This window comes from Protopterus annectens, chromosome 5.part0, assembly GCF_019279795.1.
Source record: "Protopterus annectens isolate FY-2018-M chromosome 5.part0, PAN1.0, whole genome shotgun sequence".
NCBI classification, from domain to species: domain Eukaryota; kingdom Metazoa; phylum Chordata; order Ceratodontiformes; family Protopteridae; genus Protopterus; species Protopterus annectens.
In genome coordinates this window covers 1,706,534,695-1,706,557,642 of record NC_056735.1, presented here as the reverse complement: position 1 = coordinate 1,706,557,642, position 22,948 = coordinate 1,706,534,695, and the positions used below count along the sequence as shown (strand labels likewise).

Sequence of the window (22,948 nt, the reverse complement as noted above, 5' to 3'; positions counted from 1 at the left end):
TGAACAGCTGCTGGTTGCATTTGCTGCAGGGGCAGAGGGGAAGGCCATTTCAAAGCAAACCATTTCTATGTAGATAGGCCATTGCATTCATTTCTGCTATAAGCACCATGGAAAACCTACCCCACAGGGAGATAAGATCACATTCAACCAGAGCTGCATCTACCTCTATAGCCTTTCTTTGAGGTGTCCCTACCAGGGACATCCTAGAAGCTGCTACCTGGAGTTCTGTACAGATCTTCACCAAGCATTACCACTTGCCAATTTTTTCTAAATCCAGAGGTGGCTTTGCCACTGCAGTCTTGTAGGACCTTATAGCTAGTCCTAATGCTATCTAATTACCTCCTCCCATCCTCAGCTTTGGGAATGTACCCAAATGTGATGACTGCAACAGTGAAAGACGAAGAACATAGTACAGTTGTATACACTTACCATAAATGTAGATGTTCAAGTGTATTCACTATTGCAGTCCTGGTTACCCTCCCTTCAGGCCCTTGTATATAATTGCTTCCCATTATGGGGGCGCCTGACATCTGGGGCAAGAAAAACTGATGTAATGGCGTCGGCTGCATGCTTTATACCTCTTGACTACCTGAAGTCATGGAAGATGAGACAGCAACCGACGCAGGACCCAAGACTTTGATAATCGGGTCGACTGAGGGCTTCTGCAAGCAGATAACCCAAACGTGATGACTGCAACAGTGAATACACTCTAACATCTACATTTATGGTAAGTGTACACAACTGTACTTTCTCGGAACCACCCAGTAGCAAATAGCGGCTGATGGAATTGAACCCTAATTGATGGGTCCTGAAAGTATGCCTGGATCAATCTTAAATAGCATCTAGCACAATTTGGCACCCCTCCCCATCAACAGCATGGTTCAACCTCAGTCTCCATACAGGTTTTGTACCAAACAAATGGAGAAGAGCTGCAGTCATTCACCTACATAAGGGAGGACCTTACACAGACCAAGACAATTACAGACCCATTAGTCTGACCAGCCTCATATGCAAAGCTATGTTAAAACTCCTCTTTGAACTAATCAGAAGGGACATGGGGAACCTCATTTATTCAAAAAGTCGTTACTTCAAAGAATATTTAGGAAGTTTATTTACAAAACACTTAAAAAACGACAGTGGATATTCTATTAGCATTACAGCAGTATGACCTTCAAGTACGATATAAGCCAGGGAACCATAAGCATATCATCAATACCTCTTCAGTAGAGCAGATTTTATAGAATAGAAAGATTATCTGCTAGAAATGACTTAGAATTACAATGGGTTGTAAGTTACCTAAATCAGTTTTATACATACCTGCATATATGCAGTGTATGGTAGATCTGTTGTTATGCAGTTGTGCTTTTCTCTTTTCCTTTGTACACTAGTGTAGTACTTCTAAACATGTCTTTGATGTTTGACTTTGAAACTGGCGTCTTACCTGCTCTTTTCTTACCTGCTCTTCTCTTAACACATTTTACCTTTTAGTTAACTGCAACAAGCTACAATTCTGGTGTTTCTTTTACTGCCCTAAGCAGCAAGTCCATTACATATTCTCTAATATTCCCTTTAAAATGCAAAACTGTCATTACTTTTCAACTTGCAAAAAGGTATGGGGAATAATAAACTCAAGCTAGGCTGCTGTAAATGGTTATTAATATGTAACTTGAGTTTACACTCAGTTATGTTGCTTGTTAGTAAAGTATACATAGTTTCTGTGTTACTTGTTCGTAAAAGCAACCGTATTATTTCAATCAAGGAAACTGCTGTGACTGCACCAACTGTATAATTTGAATTATTGGCAGTGTCATCACTACATTTTAACTCATTCACTCCAGTGGAGCTCAGGAAGTTTGCACTGTAACTTCCAACCCAGTTTGGGTTTGTAAAAGGCAGATCATGTCTCCTAAACCTGATAGACTTCTTTGAAGCAGTCACCAAAGGCATAGACAAGGGTAAGGTGGTTCACACAGCCTATCTAGATCTTGCCAAGGCTTTTGACACCATCCCCCACTCTGGAATTATAGATAAATTCACTAAACTAGGTATAAATCCCTATGTCACAAGATGGGTTGCCAACTGGCTCACTGACAGAACCCACACTGTGAAAGTAGCAGACTCCAAATCTGACTTTAGACCAGTGACAAGTGGAGTACCACAGGGTTTAGTCCTGGGTCCTCTCCTGTTTGGTATCTACTTCTCTGAAGTACAGGCCAACACAGAAGGTCTTTGGCTAACGAAGTTCGCAGATGACTGCAAACTAGGAGCCATAATCAAAACTCCTAACGATGTGGACATCCTACAAAAGGGCCTCACTGAGACAGATGCCTGGTGTCAACGCCATGGCCTCAAGCTCAATGCCAAAAAGTGCATTGTCATCCTCTTTGGTAAAAACTCTGTACCCATGAACTACAACATAGGCGTTAGTGTACTTAACACCGAAAGTGTAATAAGAGACCTTGGGACACAGGTGGACAGTAGTCTCTCCTTTGATAATCACATTGCCACAGTAGTCAGGAAATCCTTCTACGTGGCACACCTCATCACAAAAGGTTTCTCATCCAGAAAAAAAGAGGTAATTGTTCCCCTCTACTCATCACTCATTAGACCCATTATAGAGTACAGCGCCCCTTTTGGTATGTACCTCACAAGACATCTCCAACAACTGGAAAGGCCGCAGAAATACCTCACAAAGAGGATTACCGGCCTCAAACAGATGCCCTACGCTGACCATCTCAAAAAACTCCAGCTTTACTCCGTCGCATATTGCCTACTCAGAGGTGATCTCTGCCTAACATACAAAGCTATGTCAAACCCAGAGCTGTTGTACATGCTCCACTTAAAGAAATCCCAATCCCTCCGAGCTACACGCTGTAGGGACCTAAACCTTGTCACCACAATAAACAGAACATGCCGGAGGGATAGATTCCTGTCCCAGAGACTTCCCATACTCTGGAATAAACTACCTATCTATATCAAACAAAGCTTCTCATTAGCACTCTTCAAGAAAAATCTTGATGATTGGATGGGAAATAGGAAATTCACCCTGGGGATCACCTCTGTGGCTCTGCTGGACAATGGCACAGGAAAATAATTTTCTTGGGTGGCAAAAGCCAGGGTACCTTTTTGGCTGGGCTTGTATAGGCCCCAGGGCCGATAGCCTAGTACCTACCTATGAACCAATGAGCGGAGCTTACGTTTTTGGACAGAATCAAATTATGTCTTCACATTTCAAACAAATATTCATATTTCTGGAACCATAGGGATTATGAAAAGTATAAATGGTAAACCCTTCTACCACTATAAATATAGTTTGTGATGTACTCTTTAAGTTCTAGGTCTTAAACTGAATTTTATAATTCACAGTAAATGCACTATTACGTTTGTAATATTTTGTGAACAACTTACAATGTCTCAGCAACCACTCAAGTTCTACATATACTGTCAGCGGTATTTTATTCATTTAGCTGAGAGCTTTCATATAAGACTGCTTGTCTGCCCTTTTAATCCTCCGCTTGGCTTCTCGTTTTGAAGTTAAACTTCGTAAAGGTGTCCTACAACTTAGGCCTCTAAGGAAACCTATTCCTCCTACTTGGGACCATAATTTTGTTTTTGAAAAAATTTGACTCTTGTTTGCTTCTGAGACTGCAGATTCTGCTTCTTTGCAACATTTTACCTGGAAGACTGTTTTGTTGCTGGCTTTTCTGCTTGGAAGGTTTCTGAGCTCCAGGCCCTTGTGGACATTCCTCCTTTTTTGTTTTTTTTTCGCAGGGACAGGCCCCGTGACTGTTTTGCAGACTCCCTTTTTCCTTTTCACAGACACTCTGTTTCACACCAAAAGAAACTGAAAATGTTACAGGCTGCTCTTCTGAACCAGCATTGACCTGACATTACTGGCTTGGGGAGGATAGCAGCCCAAGCAGGGGATTACTAGAGCTGTGGATCTTGAGCCAGTTGGGTACATATCCACCTGTAGTAAATTCCCACTGCTTATTAATGATGCTACTGTATTCTAATATTTGCTCATAGTGGTCCTTTGTGCAAGTCAGCAAACTAAAGCAGAAAGGAAAGCTTTGTTTTTCTCACACTGTTCATATGATGCTTTTATAGCTGAACTACGGACGTAAGCCATTATATTGTTTAGCACACATTTTTGTTCTATTCCCCCATAATTTCTTTTAACTCTGGTTGTTTTAATGAGCTGTATTCATTTTTTTCCAACAGCATTAACAGGTGAGGAGAAGGAAAAAAGGCATAAATGTCCAGTCCCTTCTGAAATGCTGCTCTTAATACATAATGCATTAAACGCCGTGGGTTTTGTATTAACCATTCAAGGTAGCAGAGTGCTATATATAGTACCTATAGAGTTAAAGTTCTTGGCCATAAGAAGAAATGACAGCCAAAAAGTAGTTTTAAAATTTTCTGTAGCTGTACATGATTGGTCTAAGTGCTGAGTTTTCATTTTTAAATAGTTTTGCCCCAAATCAACTGTCAGTCAGTTGCAGATGTGTAAAAGCAGAATGATTGTGAAATACTGGGGTCCACTTATTGTGCCTAGTTTCCCTGTCGTCTTATTCATTGTGAAGTTTACTTGTAAGTATCAATATCAGATGTCCCCCCGGTCCTCATTTTTCTCCCTCTTGCCAACAAGTCAGTCAGGCCTCCATCTGTTCTTGAGCCCATTTGTTCCTTCATGGGATAAAGGCAGCTGAGAGGGGCCATAACTTAGGCTGACATGACTGTTGCTTTTGCCCTCACTGGCATCCCAGCTTTCTTTTGCACACTCCTGTGTACTTCATGAAGGTTACTATGTCTGTTTCTGAGACCTTTACTGAAATTTAGTCATCTGGGCCCTAGTCAGGGGTTTGTCTGTACACTGTCTGACCTGGCAATATCTGATGCTACAAAATCAGTAGACTGTTATCATTAGAGGTTGAGAGAGACTGGCATATTTTTAAGATTTACCATAGCATCTGGATTAAAATACGTTTGTTCCTTTGCTTAAATTACTGTTCCACAGTAAAACGTTATGGTGGAATTGATGGAGCTGCGTAAATACCTCATGTAAATTTTGGAGTTCCTCCTTCATGAGAGAGATTGGAAGGTGCTAGACCTATCCAAGTGAAAGCAGGCGTGGTGTCCATTTGTGTAGTAAACTGTTTTATATTTGATTGATGTAATTTGGCAGACTACATACACATCAGAAATGCAGCAAATGCTTCCATTTTTGAAACCAAAAGCCATTTGATCCCCTGTACAGTTTTGGTTTATTAGCTTTTAAATGTAATTAGATTTGAGACTGCAGTTTTTTTTCTAGCTGATGGGTTTGGAAATAAAAGTGGTTTGTGATTATATATATATATAATATATATTTTTTTCCCCCCTTTTCTTTTGGATTAAGGACCCATCTTGAATTTGGTGCATTTCTGCAAGTAAGAGTTCCAGAAATTTCTTGTGATGCTTATAGCCTCAAACTGAATCAAATGTGTGGATGTGTAAGAACATAAATGATCCTAGACTACTTTTCTCTTATGTGGTTCAAGTCCTGATCCGTAGCATTGCATCTTTTGTTTAGCCTGCTAAAAAAAATGTCAAGTATGGCAGCTGCAGCATGCAACACCCAGAACCAGACTGCTGGGGTTACAGAAGAGAAGAAGCCTCTGAAACCTTGCTGTGCCTGTCCGGAGACCAAAAAAGCTAGAGATGCCTGGTAAAATCTTCTGATTTTCTCTAAAAATCATAAATGTAATATGTGGTCTATAAATAATCTTTCTTGATGCACTTGTGTCTCATGATTGTCAGTTTTTTGGTATGATTTAGGGGGTTTTGCTTTGATTCTGCTTTTGGTATGATTTAAGGTATGTCAAATATGCATTCAGATATGAGACTATTGCATATTTTTGCACATTGGCTGTGATTTTATCTTAACTTTGAAAATTGCTGAAGTGATCTGCTGTCAGAATTAAGTGGTTAGATGCACACTATTAATCCTTTCTGTACAAATGGTTTATACCATAGAGCAAGACAGACAGACAGTCAGCTAGGAAAGACCAAATTTATCCATGGCTGTAAATCAAATATCCAGGTTAAAGAGCTCTAATAGAACCATGGAGCAAATTTGCATGCAAAAAATTGGACAGCTTTTTGAGCTAGTCACCAAAAGTAAAATATGGTGATAAAGATTTTTGTTTGCAGTCACTTTCAAGTTTTATGCTGGTAGCATCAGGACTACCTAGTGAATAAACCTGTTCGGTTAGTTATGTCATCCATCCCATAATGTGTTGTTGCTACAAAAACTCTCAAATGTCAAAAATGGCCCCAGCCTGTTGCATTTGGGATATTTGTTGAGGTTTCACTAGCAAGTACTTGTTCTGCTCTGTTTTGGTCATTTTTTAGTGAAATTGTGTTTTTCTTTAACCCCCCCCCCATTTATCCTTGTGTGTAGGACTTGTCTGGAACATCAGAAACATGACATCCTTTGCCACTAAATGTGCCCATGGCAAGCCAGTCTCATTTTCTGACAGGCCCACTATGTGCCTTATTTACATGAGACTAGAACATATTAGTGTTCTGTTTGCATCCGCTATAATGATTGTAACCAATAGTCTGCAAAAGAATGTGCTATCATAGTTCTTAGTTGGAGTGGAAGGCTTTCTTCACTGGATTCAGTTACTTGTGTTTTTTCATTCCCCTAGTATCCTTTACTGACTTGAGGAACACTCGCAGAAACCTATAATGATCCCAAACATATAGGTTTAAAAAGTCAAAAATTGTACGTAAAAACTAGGGAAATCCATGAGAGTCAAAATTCATAGTAAAAAAGGTTGACTTAAGCCTGAATATTTTCTTGTCCAGAATGGGATAAAAATGCACATTTTCCCACTTCAGAAAGTAAAATTGTAGTGAGGAGTCTGCAGAGAAAGTTAGATAATCCCAGACAGAAAATAAGTACCTTGACATGGTGAAATCTTTGGCGGGAAAGTTTTAGTATAAGGAAGTAGAGCTGATCTTCTCACTAGTATTAGTGCCGTCCTCTTCACTGTTTCTCTCTAGTAGATTTCCTTATTTCCTTCTGACTCATTTTTTACTGGCAACATCAATGAAGATTGAAGGAAAAGATGCTTCCTGAAGTCAGACCCTCCGTTCTGTAGTATCATTTGCTTTAAGGGTTGTTGTGTTCTTCATCAGCGATTGAAACATTTTCACCTGCCCCTGTACTATTGGAGTCTATCCTTCCAGCTGATGTCCATGCCCCTGAGGTTTGACTGTCCTAGATCTAGACCCTGCAGTGGTCTTGGGTTGAAGTCCCACAACCTCTTAATTAGCCATTGCTTGAGTCATGCCTGATCAAGGAATGTGTCCAGTTGAATTGGTTAAGAAGTAATTGAGTAACCAGTGTCATTTCCTCAGTGTTCCAGAAATTGGCATCAGTGTTTGGTGTCTGTGGTACCTTGGTCTTTTCTTTACTGATCTTTAGCACTGATGTTGGCCTGCCCTGAATGAGTTATGCCGACATAAATGCTGCTGACACCAGCTATGTTCAAGGACCCTTTAGATCCCTTGTGGGTATGTTTGAGCCCTCTTAACCAAATAAGTTACCAGCACTTCTGTGTTATAGTGGTGCACACAGTTAACTGTGCCTCATCTCCACCACCTGTTTTATTTCTTGGGTTATTAGAAAAGATTGGCAGCAGAACACAGCCTAGGTGGATCTTTCACTCCAGTTCCCCCACTTTTGCAATATTGTGTTTACATTTCCCAGGACTTGGTGTCACTGGTTTCCTCTAAGAACCGTAATGCTTTTTTTTGTCTTTGTTGACTGGGTAAGTTCGACTGGGCAAAGCCCTTTTTCAGGAGAGGCCCAGGGAGAAAAGCTCCAGCACTATTACATGGTTCAATTACATATTTAAATTACATGATTCAGTTGTATATTCAAAATTGAGCGGCCACGGTGGTGCAGCAGTTAGCGTTGCTGCCTCACAGCAAGAGGTTCTCCGGTTCGATTCTCGGCTGGGGTGCCTTCTGTGCGGAGTCTGCATGTCCTCCCTGCGGTCACGTGGGTTTTTTCCGGGTGCTCCGGTTTCCTCCCACATCCCAAAGACATGCTGTAGGTAGATTGGACACACTAAATTGGCCCTAGGCATGAGTGTTTGCATGTGTGTGCCTTCTGTGGAAGGTTGGGCACCGGGCTGGCAATTCGACACTGTAAAACTCCACTGCCAATCATGAGCGGACAGGTGATCTGCTGTGGCAACCCCTAACTGGGAATAAGCTGAAAGAAGAAGAAGTTGCATATTCAAAATTACATTTTTTATACAGTTTCCTTTAGAAGTAGTATTATATTTTATATGTTGGAACAAAAGTACAATGTGGGAAGTTGCCAAGAAAAGATTAGTCAAAATTTATAGTAAAAAGTGGATTTAAATCCATCGTGCGTAATCAGCAGCAGATGAAAATGACTACATTTTGGGTTTGGCATGTACAAAATGCTGCCTGCTGATACTGTTGGTGCAGTTGGACTGTAGAAATTCAGTTTACGTGTATGCCATGTCAATTCAGACTGGTGGTGTACAAGTATTAGTGTTGAGCACAAGGTATGTTGGTGTTAATGGGTGAAAGACTTAGTAGAGAGAGAGGTTTAAGATATTTATAAGCTATGACATGGTAGAAAAGAAAATATATTGGGTAGGGGAGTTTGGGTAGGAGAGAGAAAAATTTAAAGTAGGGGTGAGCTCTTCAACCTGGGTTGGAACCAGAGTATGACCAGAAGTGGCTGAAATGCTGTTTTGAGCAGTGCTTTAAAATTTGGGAGTTTTAGTTTTACTTTGGCGGGGATAGAGCTCCAGTGTTTAGAGAGATGCCCTTTTAGTATGCAATAGAAATTTTTACTGGAGCAGAGATTTCTGCTTGGGGAGTAAGAAAGGATGGTATGCTATAGAGAAGGGCATTTTTCTACATGATGAGCAAGTTTAAATGCTGTGAGTAGGTTAAGAAGTATGAAAGTTCTAGTCAGCTGGGGTTCCTATCACGTAGTCTTTTACAAGTTCGAACCACATATGTTCGAGACCATAAGTTTGAATTTGTAAAAGTTTGAGTGTTTGAATGGGAATCTCCATAAGCAGAGGTTTCCATTCGGTTCAATGTGGTGCAATCCCGGAGCTGATATATTTAGTGAGGGGTGCAGGGGGGCTTGCCCCCCTGCTTACAACAATTTATTTTGTTTTCTGTTTTATTTATTTTTTTTTCCGTAGTACAAGTTCCTGTAACTTCGAACATAATGGTTCGACCATTAGGTGTTCGGAGTCATGGAACTTCGATTTATGTGGTATAGACCCGTCAGCTGGGATGCTTTCAAGCATGGCTGTGGTGTGCCGTGTATGAAAGACTGGTTGCAAATTTGCTATCTTTTTGTAACGTGGTGTTAGCTTGTTTTCATATTTGTTAATTAGATTTGTAAGGTGGGGGTGAGTAGGGAAGTTGAGACTAGTGTTGCCTTTGCTGTGTACATAAGGTATGCCTTTTCCCTGTAGAGGGAGCCTAATTTCTGATGTGTTTTAATAGGCTGAAGGAGTGGTATTTTCTTGCTTTGACCTTTCGTCCATACAAACTGGCAGTTTCAGCAAAGTCCGATTCCTTTCCTGGAAAACCTTGAACCTGGTAGCCTTCATATGTGCTAAAATAATTTGTGACTTAAATTCCCTGTCAGTAAAACCTCTTTACTTTGACTTCCAAAAGGAGCAAATTTCACTGTTCTTTTTGATGGCTTATGTAGCTACTGAGCATAACTTAAATCAGTTTGTCCCCTTGCCAGATTTTACTCTGCTAACTCAATAAAGGAGTCTTGAAAGTGTATGGATGTACTCGTGCAGCTTTGGTATTATGTTGACAAAAATTAGGTTATAATTAAAGGCAATCTTTTGTTAGTGTCCTTTGCTAAAATCAGAAAATAAAGCAGTGGCTTTCTTGACTTTTATTTCTTTTTTGCTGTACTGAGAGTGGAAAATGCCTTTATTTTCTGTATTACCTTCTTTGATAACTTAGTACAGCTACTTGGTCAAGTTTGAATACCTTCACAAATCATTATAAGCTGGATAGCATTTCCAGGTTCAGATTTTCCTTTTGGGGTGCAGCAGTTTAGGGCATGTTCCCACAGGTATTATAGCCAGCAAGAATTGGTAGGGGCTCTTTCCTGGGGGCAGGTAGTACTGCAGATTGACATGTTCTCTAGCTGATAATGGCAGTTGCGGGTACTTGCCAAAATGCTAGAACTATAAGATGATCTACTTTAACCAGCATTTTCTCTAGTCTACAGTAGTTATTGCTGTATGGCTGCTTTTTGTGATTTGGATCTTGTAGAACTGTTTTGGTTGTTTAGAGCTTTAGCTGAATCCCTGAACTTAGTGAAAGGCAGCCGATGGTGTGTACATTGTGGGATAATGGTTGGAGGTGGCAGCAGAGAATGTTTTCCTTAGTATGCAGTTTTGATAGGGGAGGGGGTTCAGTCCTGAAGGGTGCTAAAGATGGAGCTTTTCTTATTGATGTGGTGTCTATGGTAAGTATTAGTAATTCATTTCACTTCAGATTTCCTTACCATATCCTACAGTCGGTTTTGCTTCATAATCTCGAATTACCGAAAGCTCGAAATTCAGTAACCCACGACCATGAAGCTGAAAACCAGAATACTAAACGTGCTTAAGAGTGAATTCGAATATCTCGAATCCGCGCTTATGCATTTCCGGTACGTCTCGTGTAGTGTTATGGTGCCTGAAATGGCAGGTAAGTGAGTGTTTTTGTACGTTGTGTGCGTAAGGGTACAGAGGGGTAGAGAGGTGTGAGTGTATGTGTGATGTGCATTTGTGTGCGAGTGAGTGGAGGATGGCGTGGTTTGGTGTTTTTTTTTTTTTTTTTTTTTTTTTTAATGTTATGTGCGACCTCGGAGTTGGTATATAAGTAGGGGGGTGCAAGGGGGCTTGCCCCCCTGCTTATATGTAGTTTAGGACTGTGTGGTTTGTGTGCTGTGGGGTGGAATGGTGTGTATGTCAAGTAGTGTATGGTGTATGTATGTTTGTGATTGTGTGATTTTGGATTGTGGTTTCGGTATTGTGAATGGTTCGACTTCATAGTCTCGGGTTACTGAATTTCGTGCTTTCAGTAATTCGAGATTATGAAGTGAAACCCCTACAGTCACCATTCTCTCCGCTGTCTCTGACACACAAAATTAATTGTGTGTTGATATTTTATCCTTCCTTTTTCAGATTGGCCACAAAATCACTGTCAAGCTGTATCTAGAGTGCTGGTATGTATTAGGGAGGTGGCTTTAGATGCTAATGCATATGTAGATCAAGTTTGCACATTGTACGTGCACAACAGGTAGCATACTTGCTTTTGTGTAGAAGGCTGTGGGGTTCTATTCCCACACCAGGTAGATGGATTGCTGACACTGCAGTGCAGCATAAGTGGGATGCTGTGGACGTGGGTGTGTCTCCCTTTGGATGAGATGTTAAACCGAGGTCCCATCTGCAAAAAGTTTGTGGTAGCTCAGATGGATGTAAAAGATTCCACTGCACTTATCAAAAACAGTATGGTCCTTTCTTTATATGCAAAAGGAACTCCTTTATTTACAGCATAGTTACAAAAGTATAGATACAAAAATCTATTTACACAAATTCATAATATCCTTTACAATCATGCTAAATTTTCATCCCTATTAGACCCCATCTCTTTTTTCCATAACTGCCATCTGATTTTAGTTAATATTGTTGCTAAAATCCATTTACCATCACACATAATTGCACTTATTCTTTCATTCCATATAACCATTATGAAATAAAATAACTATTTTTAACATATTCTTTACTTGTATTCTTATAGTCATGTTTATTTTATCCATTTTTTAAAATCTAGTTTTTCCCATAACTGGTTTACTTTTACATTTCAAAAACTCAATCTGATGTTAATCTTCATTCATTCCTTACTGTCTGGAACACTAGCAGGAGCAGTGTCTGTGATGAGGATCGGGACATGGTGGCCTCGCAGTTAGCGAGCCAGGAATCTATTTCTAACTCTTCTATTACGTTGATCTTGCATGCAACCAAAGGAGCAGCTAGATCAGTGGGCGCAGGCGTTGTCATGAGACGTCACACCTGGATGCGCCTATGCGACTTGCAGATTGCTTCAAGGCTTCCTTTCTCGATGCTCTGTTCGAACCATCCTCCCTCTTCAGACCCAAAGTAGAAGGCACGTTGGCCAGGTGTGAGCAAGACGGTAAGACTGTCTACTGTAGGTGTACGTTTTTTTAATCCTCAAAGTGCCTGCAAGTGCAGTTCTCCAGGTCTTGGGTTCCATTTCAACCATTGCAATTGTCCCATTGGCAAGACTATATATGAGAATACTCCAGTGGCTTCTACTAACACAATGGTCAATGTTGACTTACCCTTTATCCTTCCAGATACGTCTAACGAACCTGTGCAAAAAGGACTTACTATGGTGGACACAGACAAGCAGAGCTGACCTTTCTTGCCCTCTCATCCCAAGGCCACAGTGACCACGGATACCTCCCTGACCAGTAAGGGGGGGCATTATCAGGGACAAATAGTCCAAGGCACTTGGTCCCCTGCCGAGGCCAGCTTGCATATCAATGTCCTGGAACTAAGGGTGGTGCTCCTAGCGTTGCAAGCATTCGACCTTGCCCTGCCATCAGGGACTATTGCAATTCAGACTTGACAGCATGTCAGTGATCTAGTACATCAACAAGTAAGGGGGAACCAAATCCTCCCCTCTGTGTCAGGAAGCCATGGTAATCTGGAAATGGGTGATAGCTTTCCGTTAGCAATGCACATTCCCGGGGATTCCAACGTGATTGCAGGCAAATTGAGCAGGTGTATCTTCCTGCTTCACGAGTGGCCCCTCAATCCTTCAGTGGCATCGAGGATATTAGATCGCTGGGGCCAGCCTTGCTGCGACTTGTTCGCCTCGCCCATAAATCAGAAATGCAGAAGCTACTTTTCCCTGATCTCCCCTCAGGGGGGAGTCCCCGAGGGACGTACTCGCACACAGTTGGCCCACGGAACTGCTTTATGACTTTCTTCTGATTCCATTGATCCTGCATTTCCTGAAGAAAGTGATCCAGTTGCTAAGCAACGTAATCCTCATTGCTCCTTATTGCCCCAGACAAGTTTTGGTTTTCCTTCCTATGGTCTCACCTAATACTCAAACCATGGATTCTGGATCCAACTCCGGGTTTACTGTCACACCCTCTAGGGCTGTTTCATCCAAATCTTGCCACTCAAACTGGCAGCTTGGTTTGTCCACTTCCAATAATTGCCGGGCATAAGAATCTCTCCTCTCCTGTTCATGACGTCCTTTTGGCTTCTCATAAGCTTTCCACAAGGAAATTTGTATCGGGACAAGTGGAAAAGATTTACTTTTTGGGCTTGGGAAAACAAAGTAAACCCTGTTTCAGCATGAGTTCCCGAGGTACTTCATTATCTGTTTGGAGTGACAGCTTCTACGTTTAGAGTTCATCTAGCTCCTATTTCAAATTTCCATGATGGTTTAGGTGACTCCTCTTTGATTTCTGACCACCTCTGTAAAACCTCTCTTAAAGGAGTCTCTCATATCAGGCCTCCCATTCGAAAATATATTGAACTTTGGAATCTAACTCTTGTACTACAGGCCCTAACAAACCCCCCTTTTGAACCTGCAGCCAATTGCGACATTAAATTTCTGTCATGGAAGTCACTTATTCTGGTAGCCATGACTTCGGCACGAAGGATATCTGAACTCCAGGCCTTGTGTATCAAACGTCCATATATGTTTTTTTATAAGGACAGAGTATCATGCCGGACCAATCCTTCTTTCCTACCCAAAGTAATCTTGAAATTTACCATGAATCAGACTATTAATTTACCTGTGTTCTTCCCTAATTTTACAAATAAGGGGAGTACTGTCTTCATTTATTGGCTGTACACAGACTATTACGGTTTTATTTAGACAGAATGAACCCCTTCAGGAAATCCGACCAGCTCTTTTTCTTATTCTGGACCTAAAGCAGGAGGATCTGTTTCTAAGGTTACACTGTCTTATAATATTCCTGTTTATTTTATCCACTTTTTAGATTTTAGAAAAAGGTATTTATAGTTTTCCCCATAACTGGTTTATTTTTATATTTCAAAAACTCATTCTGTAGTTTCTTTTTCTTCACAAACTCATTCTGTAGTTTCTTTTTCTTCACAATGTAAACATATTATCACATTTTTTATATGGCATATTTCCTTTCATTGGCAGTTTATCTATTACCAGTCTCCTCGAAAAATCTTGGTATTCTACTTTCTGATTTACACCATTTTTTTTATATAGCTTTAATTTTTTTCTCCCGATGTCCTGGCCAAATTTTCCCTAGTAGTGTAAATACTAGCTCTGGTCTCCCTGAAAAGAGGCAGTAGCCTAGTGGGACTAACCTGGTTAACAGTGGAAAGATGGGTAAAATATCTGTGGTCAACAAAGGATGGCTGTTCTGATTTAAAGACCTCATGGAGGTTAGTCACAAAGGTGGTGGTGTTGGCTGTATACTGAGCATTCTGGCAAGAGACTGTGGACAGTGGCTACTCACTGCATACTGCTTATTGGTCTGTCCATGGCTTTTGACATATCCCCCATGCTGATATTGCTGCAAAATTAGATATACTTAAACCCCTCCGTTGTCCATTGGATTGCAAATAGCTGTGCAGCAGCAACATATAATTTAACTAGAAGAATGCTACAGGGTTCGGTGCTAGGCCTTCTCTTCTTTTTGGCATTTATGTTGCAGCTATCCACTGAATGTCCCAAAAGTGTGGTTAACCACTTTTGTTGACTGCATACAGGGCCCTAGAATCCACTCGTACTGAATAGCTTCACCAAGGGCTAGAATGTAAATGTACACAGTGTTCTGAAAATGGTCTTGTGCTAAACACCAAAAGTGATACTCCATGTCAGACATGAGTATAATATCCGTGCTGTTATGTGAACAACTGTTTTTAGTCTGTCTCTTGTTTGAGCATCATGTTTTCACCATAGTCAGAAAGTCCTATCTGGCCCAGTTAGTTAAATTTATTTATATAAATTAAGTTTGTTTATTGGGTTAGTGGACTAGTACACGTTCAGCCTCCTCCTGGGCCAACTGGCAAGCAACATGTACACAATTGTTGTATAGCATATGCAGTATTTGTAGATGTTCTTCGTATTTCACTGTTGCAGGCATTACATTTGGGTTATCTGCTTGCAGGTAGCTCTTCGTCGGCCTGATTATCAAAGTCGTGGGTCCTGTATCGGTTGCTGTCTCATCTTCCATGATGCTAGGTAGTCAGGGGTGTAAAGCATGCAGCCGATGCCATTACATCAGTCTTTCTTGCCATGCGGTGCCCGAATCAGAAGCAGCTCGCAAGTGCCGGTCGGCCGAATCCTGAAATTTTCGTTTTCGAGTTTCAGATCCGAAGTCTTCAACAAAGCTAAGTACCCCATCGGGGATCCTTTTTCTTGCTGTAAACCGATGTCAGTAAAAGTTAACAATTGTATTACTTGTGGAAAGCAAATACCTCATAAAGATTTTCGTTTGTGCTGCATTTCTTGCTTAGGCCCAGACCACGACATCCCTCGCTGTTGGTTTTGTGCCTTTATTCAATCCTCGAACTATTCATCGTCTGTTCATTTTCGCATCTAACTATTTTGGTACTTGGTTCAATTATCCAGAAATGGTTTTGGTAAGCCACCCGACTACCGACATTCCGAAACAATGCAAAGATAAAGACAGAGGCAGACCGCATAGGTCCAAAGCTGCCGACAACGCTTCAGTTAAGCTAGACGCCAGTTCGCCGGTACTCTGTGTGGCGCTTTCACAGCCCCTGTTACCCACTACTTCAGATTCGCGGGCCTCTGAGACCCATTCGGAGTCTGGTATGCCGCGCGATGTTTCTTCGACTATGGAACCTGCAGATGTCTCTATCTTGGATGGGTACAGAGCCGCTGTGTAGGCACTGGCTTCTGAGGGTGTATTCAGGCCTAAAGACTTGCATATTACACCGATGCCATCTTCTTCAAGGCCTAAAACTCGATCCACGCCTAGAAAGCTGATGCCCAGACCACTTGGTCAGGCCCCTACGCCTAAAAAACAAATAAGAATGGCAAAGACCTTATTACTCTAATCAGGGGAAGCCACCCTTCTCCCTCTAAGAGACCTAGAACTGATTTCCTTCTGATTCTTCTGATCAGGATTCTGAAATTACTGTTTCTTATGATGACCAGGATTTGCCCTTATCTACCTATGAGGATTCTGATGCAGAGGACTCCATTCCCTCTGCTTCCCCTCTGGAAGATTTCTCTTTTGGTGAAACTTTGCATACTCTAAGGGAGCATTTCCACTGGGAAAGCCAGGATTGCTCTGAGTCCAAAAAGAGGCTTAGGGAATTCTTACTCCTACCTCAGCACAGGCCTTTAGCTATACCTCCTGTACTGGACATTGTAGATGATGCCTTCTTGGAATCTAGCCTGGCCCCGGACACTTTACCTCCGATCCCAGGAAATCTGACAGGTATTACAGAGTACCTGACTCTCGCAAGTTCCTCTTACTCCTACTGCGGATCCAGAGACAATTTCACAGGGACCCAAAGGCATTAAGGCTACTACTGCCAAAAACCCTACCCCCTCTGATGGATATTCCAGGGCCCTGGGCAGATGGGGTAAGAAGGTATACACTTATGCTACTTTGGCCATTAGGGCCTTAAACTGCCAGTTTCATATGTTAAATTATCAGCAGCATATTATTGGATTACTTAAACAGAAAATTATGTTGATTCATGACTGTGCTGAAAATAAAGAATTGCAGGATTTAATGCATTCTGCTGAACAAGTTGGTAAACATACTTTGCAATGTGATTTTGATTCATTAGAGGCATCTTGCAGGGCTGCTGTCACTGAAGGCATGCTTTGCTTAAGGAGCAAACTTTGCCAGATCATATTAAAGCTAAATTACTGGATGGTCCCTTAAACCAAGACCGCCTGTTTGGCAACAGGGCACAAGAAGTACTTAAAAAGATGGAGGAAAAAGGTAAATCTATGCAAACTGTCAAAGATTTCCTGCAAGTACAGTCTCTCAGATTTAGTAGGCACTGTCCTTCTAAGAATTGGTCCTTTCCTGTCTCCTCCAGGCCTTCTCAGTCCAAACCCAGGACCAGCATACCACCTAGGCTTCAGTCTCAAGGTACTCACAGGCCTCAGCAGTGGGGGGGCTCCCACTTCCAAAGCTAGAAGTAGTAAGACACCCCCTATGATAAACTGTCACAATGACTTGACCTTAAACCTTCCAAGCCCTGCTCAACTGACTGTTCCTTTAGGGGGAAAGATCGCCCTGCATGCAAAAAACTAGGAACTCATTACCCAAGACAAATGGGTTTTAAATGTAGGTTCATAGGTTAATACTAGGCTAACTGCCCTTGTGAGCCATTTTAAGCCTAGCCAATTATCCCTTGTGAGACTCAAACCCTGCACCTTGTGTTTGTAAAGCAAACACCTTAATCATTAGACCACCCTCCCAACCCTGAGGGTTTCCCAAGGATACAGATTCCACTTCCACTCCTTGCCAACCCCAAACTGTTGGCCATACCTACCCCCAAATCAGTGGGCAGAGGCTCAAAAGCAGGTTCTCTCTCTTCTAAGTATCAGGGCTATTCATCCTGTCCCAGAAGAAGAATGGGGGCAAGGTTTTTACTCAAGAATGGGGGAAAGGTTTTTACTCGAGACTTTTCCTGGTACCCAGAAAAGACAATTCCTGGCGTCCTTAATCCCAAAATTCAAAATGCTAACTCTTCATCAGCTGCTTCCCATGCTAGGAAAAATGCCTGGTTGGCAACATTGGATTTAAAGGAAGCTTACCTACACATCCCAATAAGGGAATCTTGCAGAAAATACCTACGCTTCAGAACAGACTACATGCATTATCAGTTCTCTGTCCTTTGGCTTATCTACTGCGCCCAGGGTATTCACAAAAGTGTCTAGCTCCAGTCATTGCATTCTGCAGGCAAAGAAATATTCAAATATACCCATACCTGGACGATTGTCTAATTCGGGCAGAAAGCCAGGCCAATACTATTAAATCATCTGGCATTTGTAAAGAACCTACTAACTTCTCTGGGGTACACCATAAACGAAAAGAAATCACACCTAGTACCCTGCCAACAAATTTTATTCCTGGGAGCAGGCTTGAATACAACTTCCCAGATGGCCTACCTCATGCCAGTGAAACAAGTTTGACAGCCTACTTCACACTACTTTCACACTACTGGCCACAGAGACCCAGCTATCTGCAAGCCCTGGGGTTCATGGCCTCTTGCATTCTACTAATTCCATATGCAAGACTGCATATGAGGAAACTACAATGGTATCTTAAAAAGCCTATGGTGTCAACATTCTCAGGACCTAGAATCAATGATTCCTATCATTCCTTGTACAAGGACAGAGTTCCTTTGTTGGACAGAGGCCTGCTACCACAACAAGGGACTGCCATTCACTCTACCCCCTGCCACTCAAACCCTAACAGACACATCAGACTATGCATGGGTGGCTCACTTGGCAAGGCAGTGCATTTAGGGCAAATGGAACCAGAGTCAAATGCACCTGTATATCAGTCAAAAAGAAATGTTAGCTGTACAGAATTCTCTGACAGCCTTCAAGGACCACATTCTTCCAGGACAATTATTGGTAAAGACGGACAGCACCACTGTTACGTGGTACATAAGCAGGGGGGAACCCACTCATACCCTCTCTGCAGACCAGCCATGGCTCTGTGAAACACAGCCTTGAGCTACCAAGTGCGCCTACAAGCTCAATTCCTGCCAGGCAAGCTAAATACACTAGCAGGCGACCTAAGCAGAAATCTCATGGACCCACACAAGTGGAAACTGGAGCCCAGAGATGAACCGGTTTGCCTCCCCTCAGAACTACCAATTGGACAAATTCTGTGCAAGGACTCCCCACAGACAAGCTTGGAAAGTGGATGCCCTGTCCTTCACTATCAGTTTATGCCTTCCCCCTCAGCCTCTCCTCTCCAAAGTTCTACTAAAGATAAAACGGGACAAACCATGGACAATACTCATTGCACCAGACTGGCCACTCCAACACTGGTAACCCTCTTGCGCAGTGTGTCACTGCTAGAACCGTGGCACCTGCCTCAGACCCCTTCTCTGCTGTCCCAGCAGGAGGGCCGATCCTGCACCCCCAGCTTCAAATCCTGAACCTTGCAGCCTGGCTGATTACCTGAGCTCTCCATTACCATCCGTCAATAAGCAAGTGATGGATGTCATTCTGGAGGCAAGGAGGCCTAGTACTAGAAAATCCTATGCTGAAAAGTGGAAAAGATTCTGTTCCTGGAGCCAAACGCAGGGGATGGGCACAACGGTGCCCAATTTATCGCATATTCTTCAATACTTAACTGAAATGCTTCACAAGGTTCTTTCCTTCTCTTCCATTAAAGTTCATGCCTCAGCCATTTCAGCACATTATTCTACGGAGCCTCCCCTCTTCTCTCATCCACTGCTGAAGCAATTCCTCAGAGGGACCAAAAGCTTAAGACCACCCAGGAGAGCCCTTACGCCAGCCTAGGACCTTAACTATGTATTGGAAAAGCTCACTCTACCTCCCTTTGAGCCAGCTGCTACGGCAGAGTTGAAATTCCTTTCTTGGAAAACAGCCTTCCTCCTAGCCATCACTTCAGCAAGAAGGGTATTTGAATTACAGGCCCTCATGGCAGTGGAGCCTTTCACCATCTTTCATGCGGACAGGGTGTCCCTCAGGACTAATCTTTCCTTTATGCCCAAGGTGGTATCCAGTGTGGCCCTTAACCAGTCCATTCATTTGCCAACCTTTTTTTCTAATCCACAGAACAAAGGGGAACGAATACTACACTCCTTTGACGTACACAGACTACTTTGATTTTACTTGGATGGGACTAAGCCTCTCAGGAAGTCTGAATAGCTGCAGGTTGCATTTGCTGCAGGGGCAGAGGGGAAAGCCATTTCAAAGCAAACCATTTCTAAGTGGATAGGCCATTGCATTCATTTCTGCTATAAGCACCATGGGAAGCCTACCCCACAAGGGGAGAAGGCCATTTCAAAGCAAACCATTTCTAAGTGGATAGGCCATTGCATTCATTTCTGCTATAAGCACCATGGGAAACCTACCCCACAAGGGGATAAGACCCCATTCCACCAGGGCTGCATCTACTCTTACAGCATTTCTCAGAGGTGTTCCTACCAGGGACATCCTAGAAGATGCTACCTGTACATACCTTCACCAAGCATTACCACTTGCCAATTTTTTTCTAAATCCAGAGCTGGTTTTGCCACTGCAGTCTTGCAGGGCCTAATAACTGGTCCTAATGCTCTCTGATTGCCTCATCCCTTCCTTAGCTTTGGGAATCTACCCAAATGTAATGACTGCAACAGTGAAACACGACTAACATAGTACAGTTGAGTACACATAATTTAGATGTTCGAGTGTATTCACTGCTGCAGTCCTGGTTACCCTCCCTCCAGCCCCCTGACTTCTATTGACTATACCTCTTTTCTTGTTTACTGTACTTTAAAGCTTTCTGGTGTATTTGCTTTTTGTTGGAGGTGTAACCGTGTATATAATTGCTTCCCATTATAGGGGCACCTGACATCTGGGGCAAGAAAAACTGATGTAATGGCGTCGGCTGCATGCTTTATACCCCTGACTACCTGACGTCATGGAAGATGAGACAGAAACTGATGCAGGACCCAATACTTTGATAATCAGGCTGACTGAGGGCTACTGTAAGCAGATAACCCAAATGTGATGACTGCAACAGTGAAACACTAGGAACATCTACATTTATGGTAAGTGTACACAACTGTACTTTATCAGACAAAATGCATCAATATGCTTTTAATAAATATGCTTTAATTTCTTTCTGCACTAAGATAAAGTATCACAACAAAGTAGGTCAGTGGGATAGTGCAGCAGTTCCGAGTAAATAACTGGAATAAACTAAATAAGACTCTCCTATGTAATATTGATACAATGTTAGTGTATCCTAAAGTGCAGAATGAAAAGACAGAATGGCCAATTGCATCACAGCTACAGACTTGCACATGCTTCAGTATGATGTCTATTGTTTTCAGTCCGTAGATACAATTTCAAGTGAGAGATCCTACAGTTCTGTAATGTGGTCAGGAAGAGAGTTTTATGAAGAAGGTGCTAGCTTGAATAAAGATCTTTCGCAGGTAGGAAATGAATATTTAGATCTGTCCATCTACACTGTAGCATTGCTTTTTAGTGTATAGTAGCCTTCCAAGGCAAGTTGTCACAAAGCTTGTTATTGCCCCCTTTGGTATGTACAAATCCAAGTATGTCACTTAACTTTAAAAGCCAGAATGATGATTTCTAAAAAGCAAATTAATGGCACTACATTTTTCAGCTATTCTAACAGATTAGGGCAACTGTTATATTTGGTAGTCTACAGGCTGCCCATAAAATGCTTCTCACTTTTGTGCCGTGAATAACCCAGTCCTATTAGACTGTTATTTATTTGCAAAACCAGTGACTGTGTAAACACCCACACTGGGGATCTACATCTACACCGAACACAAATCACTGAAGGTATAGGTTCCTAACTCAGTACATCCCCAGCTTATGGAACAAGTTCCCACTACAGGCCAGACAAAAATATTTCCTTGGCCTCCTTTAATTAAGGCTAGTCTCAATGTTTAGATGGGTAGACACAAATTTCCCTGGATTGCAATTTGTGGTTCTGCTCAGTCTGGGAGGTGAACACTGTTGCATGCTCAAAAAGGGAGTTAGAGTGGTAAGCATTTGAACTTACAATTTTATGTTGCTAGGAATCTTATAGTCCCTTTGAACACTTGCCTTGTACTGTACTTGAGTCCCTGTGTTACCCCCGAAATATCCATGCTTGTACTAAGTAGCTACTACCCTGTTTATAACCATGTGGTCTCTCTTGCCTAACATCACTCCTCTCAATTTTCATCCTGTCCAGATCATTTTTTGAATCGCTTGAAGTTGTAATCACTTGCTGAGCTTGAAAATGTTAAGTAGGCATCTCCTTACAAATGTGGTTCCGTTTCCTTAGCTGTTACTACATTTTACAGTTCACATATCCCTGCTCAGGGTAGACTGTTGCTACAGCATTTAGTAGTAAGTGTACCCCACTGTTAACACCCAACATTAAAACACACCATAAAGTCTAGAAATATTGTATGGGGAAACTTGGTAGGAAGACCTTACTAACTCAAACATGCAGCTTTAGCTGCTTTTGTTTATATTCCAAGTCACCACATGTATATGTGCAGAACACAAATGGTTTGTATCGCAAAACTTTTTGAAGAGAAAACCATTAGCTTACACTACAGTTTCCCAAAACTAACAATATTGGCACTGTAAAGTAGGATGTGTTAATATTTATCTTAGCACCACTACATACAATTCGACTGTTCAGCATGCAAAGGCCATCACCTTATAAAACTTTACAGAAGTATATTCAAACCCCCTACACTTAACGTATATTAATAAAATGGCTCTATGTAATCAATCCAAAATTCTTAAATTAGTAGTCCAGCACTGTCTAAATCTTTTAATCTTTATTTTTAAACATGCCTTAGTTACATCAGTCCCTGAGACATTTTGCCTTAATCCTCTAGTGACTACCAACTTGTAGTTATTTCCTGCCCCTTACTAAAATTCTTGCGGGGGTGGAGTGAATAGAGGAATCAAGCAGCCAGACTCTGGAATATAGTCCTAGTGTGACACACTGAACCACAGGTTATATGGATACCATCAGAAGTTCAGTATAATGTGCAGCCATTTATGCTAACTGTCCAAACTGTTGCTAAAACAGCGAAAGGCTTATGGTCTGTTTTTACAGGAAAAAGTGTCTACT

The 22,948-nt window shown here is 41.8% G+C and overlaps 1 protein-coding gene across 2 annotated transcripts in view; it reads left to right on the top strand.

The window, feature by feature from the left end:
* LOC122801847 (cytochrome c oxidase copper chaperone) overlaps positions 1-22,948 on the top strand; it is a 151,182-nt gene that overhangs the window by 15,802 nt on the left and 112,432 nt on the right. For both annotated transcript variants that reach the window (XM_044071499.1, XM_044071498.1), the window contains exon 2: positions 5,576-5,710. In XM_044071499.1, coding sequence (XP_043927434.1) covers positions 5,589-5,710 — 122 coding nt within the window. In that variant the 5' untranslated portion in view covers positions 5,576-5,588. The remainder of the gene's footprint in view (positions 1-5,575; positions 5,711-22,948) is intronic.